Consider the following 18389-nt stretch of genomic DNA (forward strand, 5'->3'; position numbering starts at 1 on the left):
TATTTTAAAAATTTTATTGATATCTCTCATTTTTACATCAAACTCATTGCTGAATATGTCCCTCCTTCCCATTCAGCAATCTGTCCTTTTTAAGAAAGATTTTTAAGAAAAGGAAAAGGAAAAAGGTTAGTTTAGTAAAGTTAACCAATAAATAGATCATGCCTCATAGTGTCTCAACTTTGTTATTTCTTACAATAGAGTAGTGGTGGAAGACATTCATGTACAAACAAATTGATGACCACTTACTTTGTATCTTGTTCTTTGCTACCACAAAAATTCTGCTAGAATCTTTCTTTTGTCTTTGATCTCTTTAGGATTATATAGCAAAGGGATCACTGAGATGTGGACAATTTCACATTAGTCCTTTTTTAAAAAGCATAATTCCTATTTGCTTTCCTTAATGTTTGGACCAATTCATAGCTCCTCTTACTCTGCATTAGTGTGGTTGTACTCCTACAATCCCTACAACCTTAACTATATCCATTCTTTATTTTTCATCTTTGCTAATTTTCTGAGTGTGAGGTGAAACTCAGTCAACTAGTATTCATTAAGCCCTTACTATGCATCAGACACTGTGCTAAGTGATAGTTATTTTGATTTTCTTCTTTCTTATTTGTGACTGAAAACAATTTTTCACAGGAGTGCAAATTATTTGCAATCCTTTCAAAAACCATAAACTAGTTGTTTGTTTTATTCCATTTATTTGTTTTAGGATTAGCCCCTTGAACTTAGCTCAAGGCCTTAGCATTTCCTCTATTTCTTCCAAATGAAGGCTAAAGAACTAGTATTTTCAAAGCTTTCCTTCCTCCCTCTTTCCATTTCTCTTCTCTCCCCCCAATTATAATGGCATTTCTTCCCCCCATTGAAGGTTCTATTTCTTCTCTCACATGTACCTCATGTTGACCACAGATAACAATTTGCCTTTGGCACTCTGGGGCTTTCCTAACTGCATCCTAAAGTTTCATTTTTCCTCTTTTTCAGATCACCACAGACCTGAGACAGCGTTGCACTGACAACCATACAGGAACATCAGCCTCAGCCCCTATGGCTGCTGGCATCATTGCCTTAGCTTTGGAAGCCAAGTAAGTTTTGATCTGTATTTTCTATTAACAGGTGATTCCCCTCCTTTTAGTAGGGGTAGAACAGCACTCTCTCCCTTGCCACTGGGAATATTAACTTTTCCCTCCCTTTGTGTCCTTCCTCCATTAGGTCCACTCTTTATTTAACTAGGATCAGAAAATTTTTATTAGAGATACAGGAGCTGTAGCTGGTTCTGATCTTTGTCATGTCAAAAGGTTACTAGAACTACCTTCCTGACAAACCTGCAGATTAGTTGCTGCATGGAGAGATGCTAACACAAGTGTCAATAGTAATAAAGTATGGGGAATTTGGTTTTTGCCAATTTCTATCCATCTTAGTAGCTATTATTTAAAATCACAGAACCTTAGAGTGGGAAGGGGTCCAAAGATCATCTAATGCCATCCTTACCCAAAATAAAATCTCCTTTAGGACATTTCTAACAAGTCATCCTTCACCTTTTGCTTAAGAATTTCGAGTGGTTAGGAAGTCATTACTTCCCAGTGGAGCCATTCTGCTTTTGCATGAAACCTGTCTCTTTTGAATTCCCATTCATTTCTCTTAGTTCTGTCCTCTGGATCAAGTTGAGGGCATCTGATCTTGAATTTAAATGACAGCTCTTCTTACACTTGAAGAACTAGTTGGTCTCTCCAAGTCTTCTCTTTTCTGAGGTAAACAATCCCAAGTTCTTTTAACTGAACCTTTCATGTTCTCAGGCCTCCTACCATACTTGCTCTCCTTTGGGTATACTTTGGTTTCTCAATGCCCATCATAAAATATGACATTCTAAAATGAAAATAACATTGCCAGTTAGACTTAATCTTTTATTAGTTTTTCTGGTTTTTAAACCAGAGTTTTTACAGCCCATTAACAACCCTTTGGCCTTTGTTACATGAAATGCTATCTAGATTAGAGATGTCCTACGTGAACTATAACACTCCTGAGTGTGACCCAAACCAGATTAAAATGTAGTTGGGAAATATTTAACAAAAAAGTAAAAAGATGACAAAACATAGATAATATTAATGTGTTTTTCTAAGTCAAGTAGAGGATCCCAGACATTCTTATACATGGTTTCAAGGATCTCTATTTAATTTGAGTTTGACACCACTGGCTTAGGCAATCTGACAAATGATTACACCTGCATTTGAGATTTTTTGACCCATCCTTAACGTCACTTAATTTATTTTTGTCTTAAGTACATTAGTTCTGGACTACTGATATTTTTTTTTTGGATTTCTTTTGTCTCCTACAATGTGTTAGGTCCTCCATTAGGAGGAGCACCTCATCCTTTCTTTGGGATTCAAAATACTTTAAATTAATTTTTCTTTAGAATTTTTCAAAAACCACCAATACTGGTTTAGCAGTTATATTATTGTGTTTTTTTTCTAGCATAGGAAATAGTTTGTCTGGAACTGGTAACTTGAACTTATTAGGAGCAGTTAGTTTTTATCTTATCACCTCCCATATCTTAAATCTCAATTCCCTATTATCCAGTTTAATTCTATACATGAGAGCTTAAAGTTCATTCATGGTACAGAGTAAAAAAAGACAATAAGATTTCATTTCTCTATGTTGAGTTATCATTGTTTTGTCTATTTTGATCAATAATTCTGTCTCTTCATTGACCTTCTTGTCCCTACCAGAGCTAAAAAAGACATTTTTTGTTTAGGCTTAAGACTAGGCTCTTAAGGCTAGCCTCCAGTATTCTTTTTTTTTAAATAACTTTTTATTTACAAGATATATGCATGGGTAATTTTTCATCACTGACCCTTGCAAAACCTTCTGTTCCAACTTTTCCTCACCTTCACCCCACCTCCTCTCCTAGATGGCAGGTATATCAATACATGTTAAATATGTTAAAGTATATGTTAAATACAATATATGTATACATATCCATACAGTTATTTTGCTGCACAAGATAAAATGGACTTAAAAATAAAGTAAAATTAACCTGAGAAAGAAATCAAAAATGCAAGCAGACAAAAATAGAGGGAGTGGAAATGCTATATTATGTTTCACACTCATTTCCCAGAGTTCTTTTCCTGGGTGTAGCTGGTTCTCTTCATTATTGAACAAATGGAACTTAACGTTATTTATAACTGTCATCAGTTATCTGCCTTTCTGTTATTCTTTTTCTATGTGTCTTTTAACAAATATGAATTAGTCCTGGTATTGCCACTTGGGTTTCTTTGGACGGTTTTCTCCTTTCCACCTTACTGGAATCTCTTCTGGCTTTTTTTATTTCAGCATTTTATTCTTGAGAAGATCCCAATCTGGATTGACCAACTTTCCTTATAGAGTTTTGAAGGATTAAAATTATTCTTTATTTGGAATTCTTTAAAAGCCATTCTCCCACAATCAAATGGATCTCTTTTTTATCCAAATATGAAGAACTCTAAGATGGATAGAGTGGTTTCTTTTTAACCAGTTTCTATTCATTTATACTTTCTCTATAAGTTATTCTTCAAATCCATATCCATAATAGAGATTTGCTTTGTCATTTCTTCTAACTTTTAAAGAATACAGTTTATAAGCAAATTTCAGTGATTTATTAGTTATTCTACTCATAGCAGACTGATAGAGCTTTAATAAATGTCAGAATACCTGAAGATCTCTGTCTCTTCAACTTCTACTGCATCAGCTTTGTTCATTTCTAACTTAGTGGCTTTTAACATAGTTCCTCCATAATAATATTATTCCTATTTCTTCTTCATTTATTCTAAACTTCTATCCTCCCTTCCAGTACTTAACTGTCCAAACTAGAGCATATCTTACTCATCTCTTATTTTCTTTTAATCCAGTTGTCCTATTTGAATAAAGTATAAACCATCAATTGTAGTCCTCTAAGTTGTGAGTGGCACACTAAAACCTGAGATGCAAGTTAACTTCTTGCATTAAGATTTTGTTTATCATCAAGCTTGCTCTGTTTGTGAGTAGATATCTCAAATCATTAATATTTTCTGTTGTAATGATGTCATGTTACATGAAACCAATCTCTAGATAATACATTTCTTAGTCTTAGCTGACAGCCCAGTTATTTTAAATTATATTCAGTATAAGAAATTCTTGGTGTAAGATAAGTACTTTAGACAGACTCTTGGGGTTAACTCTCGCAATATTTGACCTATAACAAGGCAACACATTCTCTTATCAACAGTTAAGTATGTGAACAGAATAATTTGTCAGATCTGCTATTATAATTTCATTCAGTGATATGCTGAAGGTCAAGAATGTTATGTCTGGCCTTGAACAATAAACAAGTATTTTCCCAAAGAATCATGACAATCCTACTGGGGAAGAAAGGGAAGGCTCATTTAGCTCTCTCCCAGGATGAGAGAAAAGACAGATAAGTGGAAAGAAATTTGAGGGTAATGATGAGTGTGAGTTGCTGAAATAGTACATTCAAATTCATACTCTGTACCAATACAACCCCTCTCTGCTGCTGCAAATGTACATAATGTATATTATATATATATATATATATATATATATATATATATATATATATATATATATATATATACATATATATATATGCACATACACTCATTTAACTACTTTCTTTTATTGTAGGAGAGCATGTGCACCTTATTATGAAACATGAGTTTATATAATCTAAGGATTCATTTGGAGGGAAAATGAAATTTCAATAAGATATACTTGGATATTGTGACATATTTGATAGATAGCATCATGCCCTATTTCAAACTCTTATTGTTGGGAGAAACCTGAAACTAAAATATGGCTCTTTGCATGAAGGATTGTAACTGATTTTGTCTAGTGGTACTAATCAAACTAAAACTACAGAAATTGTAATTAAATTTTGAGAAGTAATCTCTACAGTCAAGGATCAAAAAAAGTTGATATTTTATGTAACCTCTATTAAAGACCTTGCATAATTCAGAAAAACCTTATTAAGTGCCTAGGAAGTGCAAGACACTAGAGATTTAGAAGAAAAAAGAAGGAGGGAATCACTTTTCCTACTTTTAAGGAGTTTGTAAAATATAATTACTATTCTGGGACTCATCTTAAAATAAATAGTTTGGACTTATTTGATCAATGATTCCTATCATTTTTGTATCATGGATGCCTTTGACTTCCCAGTGAATTCTGGGGACTGCTTCTTAGAATAATGTTTTTAAATGCATAAAATAAAATTTAAGATTACAAAGGAAATCAATTATACTGACATAACAGTATAATTTTTAAAAAATTAAGTCCAGGGGTCCCCAATTAAAAACTCTTGAAGATGATTGTTAGCATTTCAAGATTCTATGATTATACTCAGTTTCTCCATTTATAAAACAAGTAGATTGGAAGAAGGTTCCATTTTGAAAGTAGATGGCTCAGTAAATAAAGTACTGGGCCTAGAATCAGGAAGACCAGAATTCAAATCCAGATACTTACTAGCTACGTGACTCTGAGCAAATCATATTATCTTAATCTGCTGGAGAAGGAAATGGCAAATATTGTAGCATCTTTACCAAGAAAATATAGATAATCCCAGCATGCTATGGTCCACAGGGACACAAAGACTCAAACAGTAGTACTAAACCACACCAGTGAGATTATATTCAACTCAAATGTTACATTACTCTGTAACTATCAAACATTGTCATTTAAATATGAAACGTCCGAACTTCAAAAGTAAGAATGTGGTCAAAAAAACCTACCATGTAAATTTAGACCACAAGACTTTTTCATTAGAGTAAACATTTATTCTGCCTTTAAAAACCTCATTCAGATGTCTACATATTATAGACATGCAAATAAGTCCTGCAAACATAATAACTTCTGGCCATTTTCAATTTGCTAAATTTAAATTGTTTACCAATATAAAAAAAAATCCAATTACATTTTAAACATGAACAAGATTGGAAAGGAGAAAGGATTTGTTCACACTTTGGTAGAGTTAGATAGACAAGAAAAGTAATACAGTCCTCAGTGGGTTTGCTTGCTGCTATATTACATGTATGTGGGAGGAAACTTGTAATTGAAAAAAAAAAATGCTACAATCAAAAACATAGTGACGCTTGTACCATCATAATCAAGTTTTCTTAAGTCTGAGGAACACATAATTCTTTGAGAAGTTAATGTAATCCCTCCCCATGTCAGTTCTTTCTATCACAACTGAATCTCACATAAACACTCCTTAGAATCACTCTTAAATGATTCATTTACACAGATGAGATTACAATTGAGCTGACCAATATAGAGAAAAGTAATGTATTTTTAGAAAACTATTTAAGTTTCCCCTTTTTTCCCCCTTGGCATTTGGAACACATTTCAAGTTAGACTTATAAAATCATTGACATTAGTGTTTATACATTAGATCAGCCCAATAAATTTTCAGGTTGGAGGCCAATTTAATAATCTAGCCTCAATAGAGCAGCTAGGTGGCACCATAGTGCACAGAGTGCTGAACCTAAAGTCAGGAAGAGTCATCTTCCTAAATTCAAATGTGGTCTCAGATACTACCTATGTGTCCCTGGGCAAGTCATTTAACCCTGTTTATCTCACTTTCCTGATACGTAAAATGGAATGGAGAAGGAAATGGGAAATCACTCCGGTATCTCTGCCAAGAAAACCCAAATAGAGGTCACAAAGGGTTTGATAGCACTGAAATAATGCAATAACAATCCCCACAGAGGGGAAGAGGGCCAATGTCTTGAAAGACAATAACCTCTTTGCCTACCTTTCTAAAGAATTTCCTACAAGTCCACCATTTGCAATACTTTAAACCACAGACAAGGGCGGAACTTTAAATGACAGTAGATGAGGATGGGATTGAAGATTTAAATTCAAATACATTATTCCCAGGAAAATGTGTTTACATAAAGATCCTCTTCACTCTACATAAAATCCCCAAAAGCCCTGGACCCCAAAATTCCATATTTAATTCCCACCTCAAACTTCTTATGCTTGTAACACTAGCTTTCTCATAAAATTTTCCTTTTTTTCAATGACAGAAGAATAATTGAAATATTCTGCTTGTGAGAACAGAGTAGGCATCTTAACAAAACTTCCAGTTTCAAGCAAATAGTTGTAGCTAAATGAATAAAAATGGATATCCTCTGCAAACATATTTTTTTCAGTTTTACTGAACCCCTACTTTGTATGTGTATTGACTTTTAGAAACTAAGCTGGTATAGTAAAAAAATAGTTATTATAAAATACTATGCTGAACAGGATCACACCCTCCCAAGAGTACATACAGAGAATAAGAATCATGATTTCAAGCTTAAACTGCATATCATAGAAGGGCTAATATAATTCTTTGAATCTTTGTGGGGACCCTCATCAAATTTCCTATGGATGTGGTTTTGCTTTCTGATGGCTTCCTTATAAATCCATCAAAGTCCTTATACAAACTCCTTTGTAAAACTTGAATCTTGGTGGTATATTTTGAGCAAGTCAACTTCTCAGTTTCTTTGTCTTTGAAATGAAGGATCATGGAATTATAGATTTAAAAATATAGGGGACCTTGAAGATCATCTTCAACTTTGCTCATCTTACAAATAAGGAAACTGTGACCCAAAGAGCTTAAAGGTCACAGATTTAATAAGTGGGAGAATTGGCATCTGAATCCAGGTCCTCAAACTTCAAATCAATTCTTTTTAACTCTACTGATTAGTGATACTTCTCAAACTCTCTTGAATTGAGCTCAGTGGTCTCAAAGGTTACTTCCAGCTCTAGCCATCTGCGTCTATGCTATTTTGATTATAAGAGTGAGATTCATCCTTTTCTCATTTAGCTAAATATCACAGCCATCACTGTGCTGGCAAAGTGAAGTGTGTTATTTCTCAGCATTCTGATGGATATATATTTTTTCTATTCAGTTTTAATGATGTGAGAAAAAAACACCTCTATGTCTTGGATAGTAATTGCCATTTCAGCATCTGGCCTTACATGGATGTGTTTGTCCTAACTTTCTTATGCTAATTTAACTGGCAGTCAGCCTTCATCATAGGATTCAGAATTGGAAACAACCTTAGATATCAATCCATATCTGTATTTGAAAAATTCCAAATATAAGAAAGTCACTACCTTCAATTTTTAGTTGTCTCACATTATTAGAAAGATTTTTCCTCCTTACAGTTAGTCAAACTCTGCGTCTCTGCATCTTGATTAGTGCTCCTTGTTGTACTCCTTTATGCCAAGCAAAAGAAGTACAATAATTCTTCTACATGACAATCTTTTAGATACTCTACCCAATTATCATACTCTTTTCCGACTGTCTTTTCTGCTTTAGCCTAAACATCCCCAATTCCTTTAACTCATCATATATTGGAGATTCTTTGTTGTTATTTTTTATCCTTTGTTCTCAAAGAGGGCAATTACCTCAAAGAGGTAATGCCATTCCATGCAAGTGAATTGGATTTAAGTGAGAGAGGGCTGTGCAAGGTCACCTGTCTCACTTTCTCCTCTGAAGCCATCTGGGTCCAGTGGTCAGATATGGATCAAGATGACTGGAGCTTATCCTGGATGAAATAAGAGTCCTTAGCTTTTTTAAGATAAGATCTTCAACATATCTCAGTTTGACTGAGATTTTACTCCGATAAGAATTAATATTTAAAGTATTTTCTAATTCTGAGATACCAGATGCCAGTATTTTTGTCCAACTCCTATAATTGAATGGAAAAAATAATATTGTTCCCAAAGAGGAAGGATTTTTCAGGTGTTTATCATGCCATTTAAAAATATAAAAATTAGTTTGCATGTGAAATCAAAAACATGCAAGTAAACAGAGTCATCATCACTTCTGTCAATAGAAAGCAGGGCTCTTTCTTTCCAAGGGCAACTGCAAGTCATCAATGCTATCAGGCAACAATGCATAAAGAGCCCCAGAATGCTTACAATTGTTGACAAAGCCATTATTGACTTCAGAATATAGTAATAACAAAAGGGTTTGGAGGGAGGTGTCACAGTAAAGTATTTCCCCCTTCACTTATAGTAATGAAAAATATCATATTTTGTGTCAGAAGACCCTCAGATTGTAGTCCCAGCCTTGTCACTTACCAGATATGTAAACATGGATAAGCTCCTTACTCTCATCTATTTCTTCTATTGCCACAAGGTAAGAATTAGACTTTTTTTTAATGATGCTTCCTACACTGGTGCTATGAGATTCTAACATTCTATTAGGATGACTAGGTGACAGTTTAGACAGAGTGATGGATCTGGAGTCAGGAAGACTCATTTTCATGAGATCAAATCTTGCCCTAAATACTTACTGATTGTGTGACCTTGGGCAAGTCACTTAACACTGTTTGCTTCAATTTTTTTCATCTGTAAAATAAGCTGGAGAAGGAAATAGCCAACCATTCTGGTATCTTTGCCAAGAAAACTCCAAATAGAATCACAAAGACTTAAACATGACCAAAACAATGGCTGAACAAGATTTCTATTGTTCCAGATGACTTCTGGGTCAAATGTGTATGAATAGTCTTACACCTATTAGATTTAAATTCTTATGCCTATGCATTGTGCCCTCATCTCCATAACTTAACCCCAAATCTTGTTCTGTTATTTTTTGTCTTAGGTCATATAAGATTTCAAAATATTTTAAGTGGGAAAATTCATGTTAGAGACAAATTTGTACATACAGTAATGATTTCTGGGGTTACCCACCTAGATATAATTAGCATATAGTAATGACCTCCCTCCCTAATGCAAACAATACACAATTCTTGTAGAAAAACTAAATGAGAAAAACCATCAAATTTGTTTACCTATAATCAATTATATGGAAATGACAAATATGTCTTTAAAAATAATATGCATCCCTTTGTCATAGTTGCAATTCTCATCTGGTGTTCTTAGCTTTCTTGTGCTGAGTAAGTCTAAGTCAACAATTGAGTATTCATGATCCAGGTACTATGTTAAATGCTGGGGACCTCAAAATATATGGAAATTGATGACATACCCCCAAAACAAAAATATTTTGATGTTACAAGTTACAAGTTTAGTCCAAGTTCCTTTTTCAATGGCCACAATTTTCTTTAGTTCAACAAACATTTACTCATGCTGTCTTCTGAGCAAGGTATCCTGCTGGACAGAGAGGGAAGAGAAAGATGAAAACAACTATATCCTTGACCTTAATTAAGTAGCCTGTAGTCAAATTTCATAAAGACCAAGAAGACTAGTTAGTTCTTTCTTTTGAAAAATCTCACTTCACTGGGATGCCCCCTCTTTCCTGGAATCAGAAATGTGGTGTAAAAAAAAAAAGAAGGATTTAGCTACTCAAATAGGAATAGAAGTACAATGTAGCCTGAATAGGAATATAATGTACCCCCTTCTCCCTTCTTATGAAGCTTCTGTCTCCACCTGCTTGACAAGATCAGTACAGACAAAATAGACTATAATCTCCAGGAAGGCAGGAGCCATATTTCATTTACCTTCATATCTTTCCCATTTATATCAGCACACATGGCTTTGCCTAAGTAGGGTTTTAGTAAAATGCTTATTGCTTAATTATTTTTAGAAGTTGAGAAAAAATTAAGAATTTTCACAAGTCTACATAACTCAGGTCCTGCAGGATTTAAAATAAGCAAATAAAAAACAAAATATAAATAGCATTATTTCATTATTTACCATTATTTATCATTGCTCACTTTTTTTGTCATAACAAATCACTAAATAAATGGCAAAACAAACATTTTAGCTGGACTGAGAATCTACGGGTATCAGAGGAAGGAGGTGAAAAAAGAGCTTTTGTATAGAGTATAAATTCATTGATTTGTCAGGTTTGACAATGTATTTTGTTTTCCTTTTGGCAGTTTCCCAGCTGTGTGTGAAGGGACTACCTAGTCAGTGATTACAAATGAAATAATTATCACATGGGCCATTTAACAATTCAAAACAATATGTTTTTCACAGTGTGACTCTGAAGGTTCCAACTAAAAGGCCCTTTGGGAAACTAAGCTCTTAAATAAAAGAATTAGTGCAATAAATATAAAGACATGAATGCTGTAATTTCAGATAAGGGACAAAAAGAAACTCAAGCCATTTTTATAGAACACTTCCCATTCAAGACCCAGAAGAGATCAGCTCATGGAGAACAGAAACAAGTTTATTTGTAAATAGCAATTCATATCATTTCACCCCAAACTGGCTTTGACAATCAAGTTTAAAAGTTTGAAGTAGTTAACAGTTTAGTGTTTTTCAGATTTTACTGATGAAAGATTCTCTGATATAAATCTATAATTATATTATATTCAACAAAACATGCCTCGTTTAGCCGTTTGTCCTGGTTTCCTGGATCTCCCTTCATGTATTCTTCACATAGTGAATAAGAAAGTGGTCCTAAAACACAGCTATGACCCTGTCATATCCCTACTCAAAAATCTTGATATACTTAAAGTATGATGCTGTTTATAAGAATTTATTAACCTATTTTAAGTTCCACATTTCCACTATTTTAAACTATTATAAGTTCCATGTTTCTTTAAGAGTACATTTGGGTTATATAATACAAGATATAACCAGATTGACTTCTTTGCATTCCTCCTCTTCTGGTTCCCTGTTATCATTTCACTCCATTATTCCCCTTTTATTTTTGTCCTATAAAATCTAGTCTAACTCCTTCATATTACACATAAAGAATCTGAAACTTGGAGAGATCACCCAAACCTCAATTTGCAAATGCGGGGCTAATCTACTGACACTCCTAGCTAGGCTTTTTCCATTACAATATAATGCTTTATTTCTTCAATTCTATCTTCCATGCTTATATCCTATAATTATCTTTCACCATAGTTTTGGAAAGAATTTTAACATTTTAAAAGAAAAACCTATCAGATGTTATTTAATTTTCTTTAAAAGTGATGTGGGCATGGGAATACCTGAAAATTGATTAGCTACTGAATAATTCACACAACAAAATTTCTTTTTGTTATTGTAGTGAAGACATGTTGATTTTGAGAAGTCTTCCCCCAAAGCCCCAAAACTTGAGGATATATTCACAAGGTATAAAACAGGTGTTTAACTATAAATGGATATCTACTTTTGATCCTTTAGTGACATGTGAATACCATTCTCTGAGTGAATCAAAAAGAACAATGCCAGTGGCTAATGAAAGATGAACATGCCTCTGGGTGACCTTTATAAAATTTAGCTTGCAAGTTTATTGGTACAAAAGGCTTGGCAACTCTTTGTGGAACTGTAGCAATAGAAATTCTATAGGAGTAGAAATTGGGTATCTCTATTTCCTAACTTGCTCAGAGAAAGATAGTGCATATTTCAGCTTGAAAAAGTTTTTAAGAGTTTTTCAGTTTTTTAAAGAGTTTAAGGAACAGTTGATTGAGCAGAAACAAATACTTCAAACAGCAAAGATACAAAAAGACACTTTAGATCATAAACAAGTTAAGAAGCAAGACCACTGGCAGCTCAAAAGAGAGTTAGCTGTGTACTCAAGGAGTTAACCCTCGTATTCAAAAGTTGTGCAGTGTAAAGGGCAAACTCTATAAAAAGAAAAAAGACATCAAGACCCTGTTGTACTGCTGTTGTTGCCTTGGCCATATGTATTTACACATAAGTGCCTCACTACTATTTCTATTTATTCTTCCAATGGCCATTGTGGGCATTGATGCGAGTGGGCTCTGGGTTTAAGATAGAAAGAGAGGAAAGGGAGTTTTTTTTTTTTTTTTTTGCTTAGAATTAATTGCATCTAACAGCTGTTAATGGAAAGCACACTAATTTGGGTTATGGATTATAATAGTAGGAGTATTATAGTCTCACAGGATTAGACCTAGAACCTGAGAGTCAATCACTGGAGACATAACCCTCAAAAGGTGTTCAAATTTGGAGAGTATGGCAGAGGAAGTGTTATAGTGGTATTCTTGGAAAGCTTAAATCACTATCTAAACTGCCTTTCTTTTAAACCACCAGCTTTCCATTGAAACTGGTATTTTTTATAGATTCCCTTGTCTGATCTCTTTCTTGTGTTTATAGCTTTATTTTTACAGTTAGTCTTTACTTCTCTTGGGTTTATGTTCTACTAAGGAGGATTATAAAGAAGTATTTAGAGAGAAAATCAGTTGTATTACAAAATATTTGTCAAAGTAAGTTGAGATTCACTTTTTAACTGCTAAGAACCAGACTCAAGATACTTAAACATTAGGTAACTGAGGGAAGTTCAAATGTTTAGGTAAAAATTATTTACAAAGTCACATAAAGGGATATGGTTGAATAAAGAAGTCCAAACATTGAGCATTACAGCTTAGTATTGATGTTATATAAATACCTCTATCATAATCCTCTTCTTTCTCTTTCTCCTACAATTCCCTTCTCGCCCTTCTTTTCTTCATCTTTTTTTCTTCTCCTTTCTGTTTCAAATGAAATATATATTAAAATGCATTATTTTTCCATTAGGCCTTTCCCATATTCAGGTATATGAAATATTTAGGATCATGAATGCATCTATATATTGAAGTAAAATTCTATTATAATCAATTTAATGAAACATCTAAATTGTTTTCCTTAAGTGCAATTTTGTTGTAATTAGAACAAAGTTAAAAATGACATTTTTTGGTCCAGAAAAGCTATTGCTAAAAACAATAAAGCCCTAGCCTTTGGATCATGAATTTGTAAATGAAAAGTGTCATAATGAACAAAGAATGAAATATTGGCACCCAATATTTCCTCAAGCAAACTTGTACAGGCAAACTTTGGTTTCTTGTGCTGATTTGTTTTAGTGGATGGGTTGAAAGTCAGGGTAAATTTGATGGGAAGGGTGGTTAAAGTTGTGAAAGGCAACAGAAAGGGATTGAAATTGAAAAGTGATTGAGGAGATGTTGAAGGACTTTAACTGAAGTACTGGGAGAACGAATAATACACTATTCCTCAAATGCTAGCCAGAGAAAATTTGTTGTACTGAACTATTTGTTCTAAAGAATCTCTTGTCACCAAATGAGCAAAGTATTGTGGTTAAGGAATCTTAGGTCTAGAGCAAGGCTCCTTTTTTCCCTTTTTCAACCTCTTTTTGCCAGTGAAATTTTTATGCAATGCCATCTGGAATCTGATCTGAGCTTTTTTTCTGGCAGCATTTGTGCATGTGTAGTACAAAGTGCACATGTGGGTTCGGAACCAAGGCTGCAGTGAAATCGCATGATGCAGCAGATGATGGGTGCTGTGCAAAACACCTTGGCTTCATTATGCATTTAATTTTGAATTAATTTTTGATCCTTGCATTCAGAAATCTTTTACTATTATCAAAATTTTTTTCAATCCACATTCAGTGGGAGAAGGACACCCAATTTAAGAGGCTTTAGTCAACAGTAGCATTGTCAAACTCAAGTAGAAATGAGGGTCATATACAAGGATCTCTAGGAGTGACTTAATTTTAAAATATAATATCTATATTTTATTGTATTTTCTATTTATTTTGTTAAATATTTCCCTGTTATACTTTAATCTGGTTCCAGCCATCCAGAACAATAGGGCACTTGTCTGACACTTCTGTTCTAAATGTGATATCTTTTGTTTTTGTTTTGTTTTGTTTTTTAATGCAATCAGGATTAAGTGACTTTCCCAGGATTACACAGGAAATAAATGTCTAGGGTCTGGCAACCAGCTTTGAACTCAGGTCTTCCCAACTCCAGGGCCAATACTGTATCTACTGTGGCACTTAACTGTCACAAATGCCATACCCTTTTAATTCCCACATCTTCTGTTATACCAACAATTTAAGAATCTTAATAACTAATGATTATCTTGATATGGGGTACTTGTTTCTTTGAAGACTGAAATCTAGCTCTACTTAAGTGAATGGCCCTTGTTATTTATTATGGCTTAATTCTTCCATAGTGATCAAAGTTCTGCTCATGATCTTTTCGTACTTTCAGAGTTGGATCTCAAGCAATGTAGTGTCATGCAATTATTAGCTTCACATTCAAAGTCTTTCTAATATGGTGGTTAAGAAATCCTAATTCAAATTCTGACCTTCACAGATTTACTACCTACTTGAAGCAAACTATGTCCTCTCTCTTGGTCTTGTAACTCCTTTCCAGACCAAAATCTGTGATCCTTTATGTGAAGTTGTCAAATCTGTGCTTTGTTTATTTTTACATAAAGAATTAAATCTTGGCAATATATTTGATATCTTTTACTGTTGCCAAATTTTTTGCAACTCCCACATTCAGTTCCCTGACCCTGTATGAGATTGTGACTGCAGGTTAAGATATTTTGATCCATACTTGCCATCTCGGGGAGGGGGTAAGCAGAAAGGATAGAGAAAAATTGGAGTGCAAGATTTTGTAGGAGTAAATATTGAAAATTATCCATGTATATATTTTGAAAATAAAATAAATGATCAACTATTTAAAAAATTGCTCTAAAGAAGTAATGACAATCTCAAGCAATGTAGCTTTATATATATATATACATACATATATATATATATAGTATTTGATTTTTCTAAATACACACAAAGATAGTTTTCAGCATTCACTTTTGCAAACCTTTGTTTCAAAATTTTCTCCCTTTCTCCTCTCTCTAACCTCCACCATCCCACAGACAGCAAACAATCTGATACAGGTTAAACATATAATTCTAAATATACTTCCATATTAATTATGCTGTGGAAGAAAAACCAGATCAATTTGACAAAAATTGTTAGAAAAATTGACAGAAACTAGGCATTGACCCACACCTAACACCCTATACCAAGATATTGTCAATATATGTTCATTATTTAGACATAAAGAGTGATATTATAAGCAAAGAACAAAGTCTATCTCTCAGATATGTGGAGAAGGAAGGGATTTGTCACCAAAGAAGAAGTACCAAAGAGCACATTATAGAATACAAAATGGATAATTTTGATTATATTAAATTAAAAAATATTTGTACAAACAAAAGCAATGCAGACAAGATTAGAAGGAAGAATTAAACTGGGGGAAAAATTTTACATCCAAGGATTCTGATAAAGACATCATTTCTAAAATACATAGAGGATTGACTCAAACTTATAAAAATTCAAGCCATTCTCCAATTGATAAATGGTCAAAGGATATGGACAATTTTCAGATGAAGAAATTAAAACCATTTTATAGTCATATGAAAAAATGCGCTAAATCATTATTGATCAGAGTATTGCAAATTAAGACAACTCTGAGGTACGACAATATACCTCTCATATTGGGTAAGATTACAGGAGAAGATAATGATGAATGTTGGAGGGGATATGGGGGAAATTGTGATATTAACACATTGTTGGTGAAGTTGTGAACTGATCTAACCATTCTGGAGAATAATTTGGAACTATATCCAAAGGGCTATCAAACTGTGAATACTCTTTGATCCAGCAATATATCTACTGGGCCTATATCCCAAAGAGATAATAAAAAAGGAAAAAGAACATATGTGTGCAAAAAATGCTTATAGCAGCCCTTTTTGTAGTGATAAGAAACTGGAAACTGGGTGGCTGTCCATCAGTTGGAGAATGGCTGAATAAGTTATAGTATATGAATGTTATGGAATATAATAGTTCTATGAGAAACAATTAGCAGGATGATTTCAGAGAAGCCTGGAGGGATTTACATGAACTGATGCTAAGTGAAGTGAGTAAAACCAGGAAACATTGTAGAAGACAATAGCAAGATTATCCGAATGTCAATTCTGATAGACATGCCTCTTCAGGCCAATTCCAATAGGCTTGTGATAAAGAGAACTATTTGTATCCAGAGAGAGAAGTATGGATCACAATATAATATTTTCATCTTTTTATTGTTGTTTGCTTACATTTTTGTTTTTTTCTCATTTTTTCCTTTTGATCTGATTTTTCTTGTGTAGCATGATAATTATGGAAATATGTATTTAAGAATAGCACGTGTTTAACATATTGGATTACTTGCCATCTAGGCAAGGGAGTGGGGGGAAGGGAAGGAAGAAAATTGGGGACACAAGGCTTGGCAAAGAAGAATGTTGAAAATTACCTATATATATATTTTTTGAAAACAGCTTTAATCAAAAATAAAGATGAGGAAACTAAACAAAACAAAACAAAACAAAACAAACCAGATCAAATTGGGGAAAAACATGAAAAAAACAACAAGTAAACAAATACCAGCATCAAAAAAAAAGGGGGTGTGTGAAAATACCATGATTTGATCTACATTCAGTCTCTATAGTTCTTTCTGTATATGTATGGCTCTTTCCAACTCAAGTCTCTTGGAATTGCCTTTGAATCACCTCATTATTGTAAAGAGTCAGGCAATAAATCTTGAAGAATGGGAGAAAAAAATCTTAAAAATATATTCTGTTTGATATGTTTAGCTTCATAACAATCATATCATTATTTGTGAAGTGCTAATCAATCAACAAGCATTTTTTAAGTACCTACTTATATGTCAGTTACTGCAATAAGTATTAGAGATATAACACAATCCTTGCCTTTAACAAGCTTGTCTTCTATTCTATGCTTTCCATCTTTTAAAGTATCTTGCCAAAATTATCAATTTTGCTACACAATCAGCAATATAATTCAATAAAATAACATTTCCATTCTTGGAAAATTCTGCATCTCTAAGAAAGGCTAGAAATTTAATATTTAGGTAGGAAGGAAAAGTAACTATCCATTTTTTTTTCCCTTTTAATCCCCCAAAGAATATATTGGTGTTGAGGAGCATTCAACTAGTATAAAGATATTGAAATCACTATCAAAGATATGTGTTGGGAAAATAATATGTGTAGGCACTCCTTTCAGCTATTAATTTATACTTTTATATTAAAGGATAATCCATGAAAATAAGGGAGAAAACTTAACAGATTCTGAGCCTCCCCCCTCCACCATAATATTAAATGAGATAGTAAAATGGCATAAAAGAAAATTGAGAAAATACAGCTGAACTAGATCCCTAGAGGTTGCTTTTTAAATGAAAAACAATCAATGACTTTTTCAAGGAATTAATAATTTTGTCTTGATACATCAGCTCCACCAACTGGTAAATTCTCCAGAAGTGTTTTTCTTTAGTGTGTAATTGCTATAAAATATTGTAACTTTACATCTTCTTCTACTCATCTTTCTGTTTCTACTTCTTCTCCTCTCTTCTTTCCTCTCCTTTGCCTTTCTTGTTCCTTTTCCTTTTCCTTTGTTCTTCTTCTTTTCCTTATCTCTTTCCCCTCCCTCCATCTTTGCCAAAGGATTTCAAATATCATTTATATACATATATATACAAATGTATGTGTGTATATATACATATATGTATATATACATGTATTTTGATGCACTTTCATTTGATTAGTGTGCCGACAGTCAATGAACCCTTTACAATGTGACATACAGATTGTTTGAAATTTATACTAATGTA

At 33.4% G+C, this 18389-nt stretch overlaps 1 protein-coding gene across 2 annotated transcripts in view; it reads left to right on the forward strand.

The window, feature by feature from the left end:
* Nucleotides 1–18389, forward strand: part of PCSK5 (proprotein convertase subtilisin/kexin type 5) — a 611928-nt gene that overhangs the window by 306113 nt on the left and 287426 nt on the right. For both annotated transcript variants that reach the window (XM_031939641.1, XM_031939639.1), the window contains exon 9: nt 982–1082. In XM_031939641.1, the coding sequence (XP_031795501.1) occupies nt 982–1082 (101 nt within the window). The remainder of the gene's footprint in view (nt 1–981; nt 1083–18389) is intronic.

This window comes from Sarcophilus harrisii, chromosome 1, assembly GCF_902635505.1.
Source record: "Sarcophilus harrisii chromosome 1, mSarHar1.11, whole genome shotgun sequence".
NCBI lineage: Eukaryota > Metazoa > Chordata > Mammalia > Dasyuromorphia > Dasyuridae > Sarcophilus > Sarcophilus harrisii.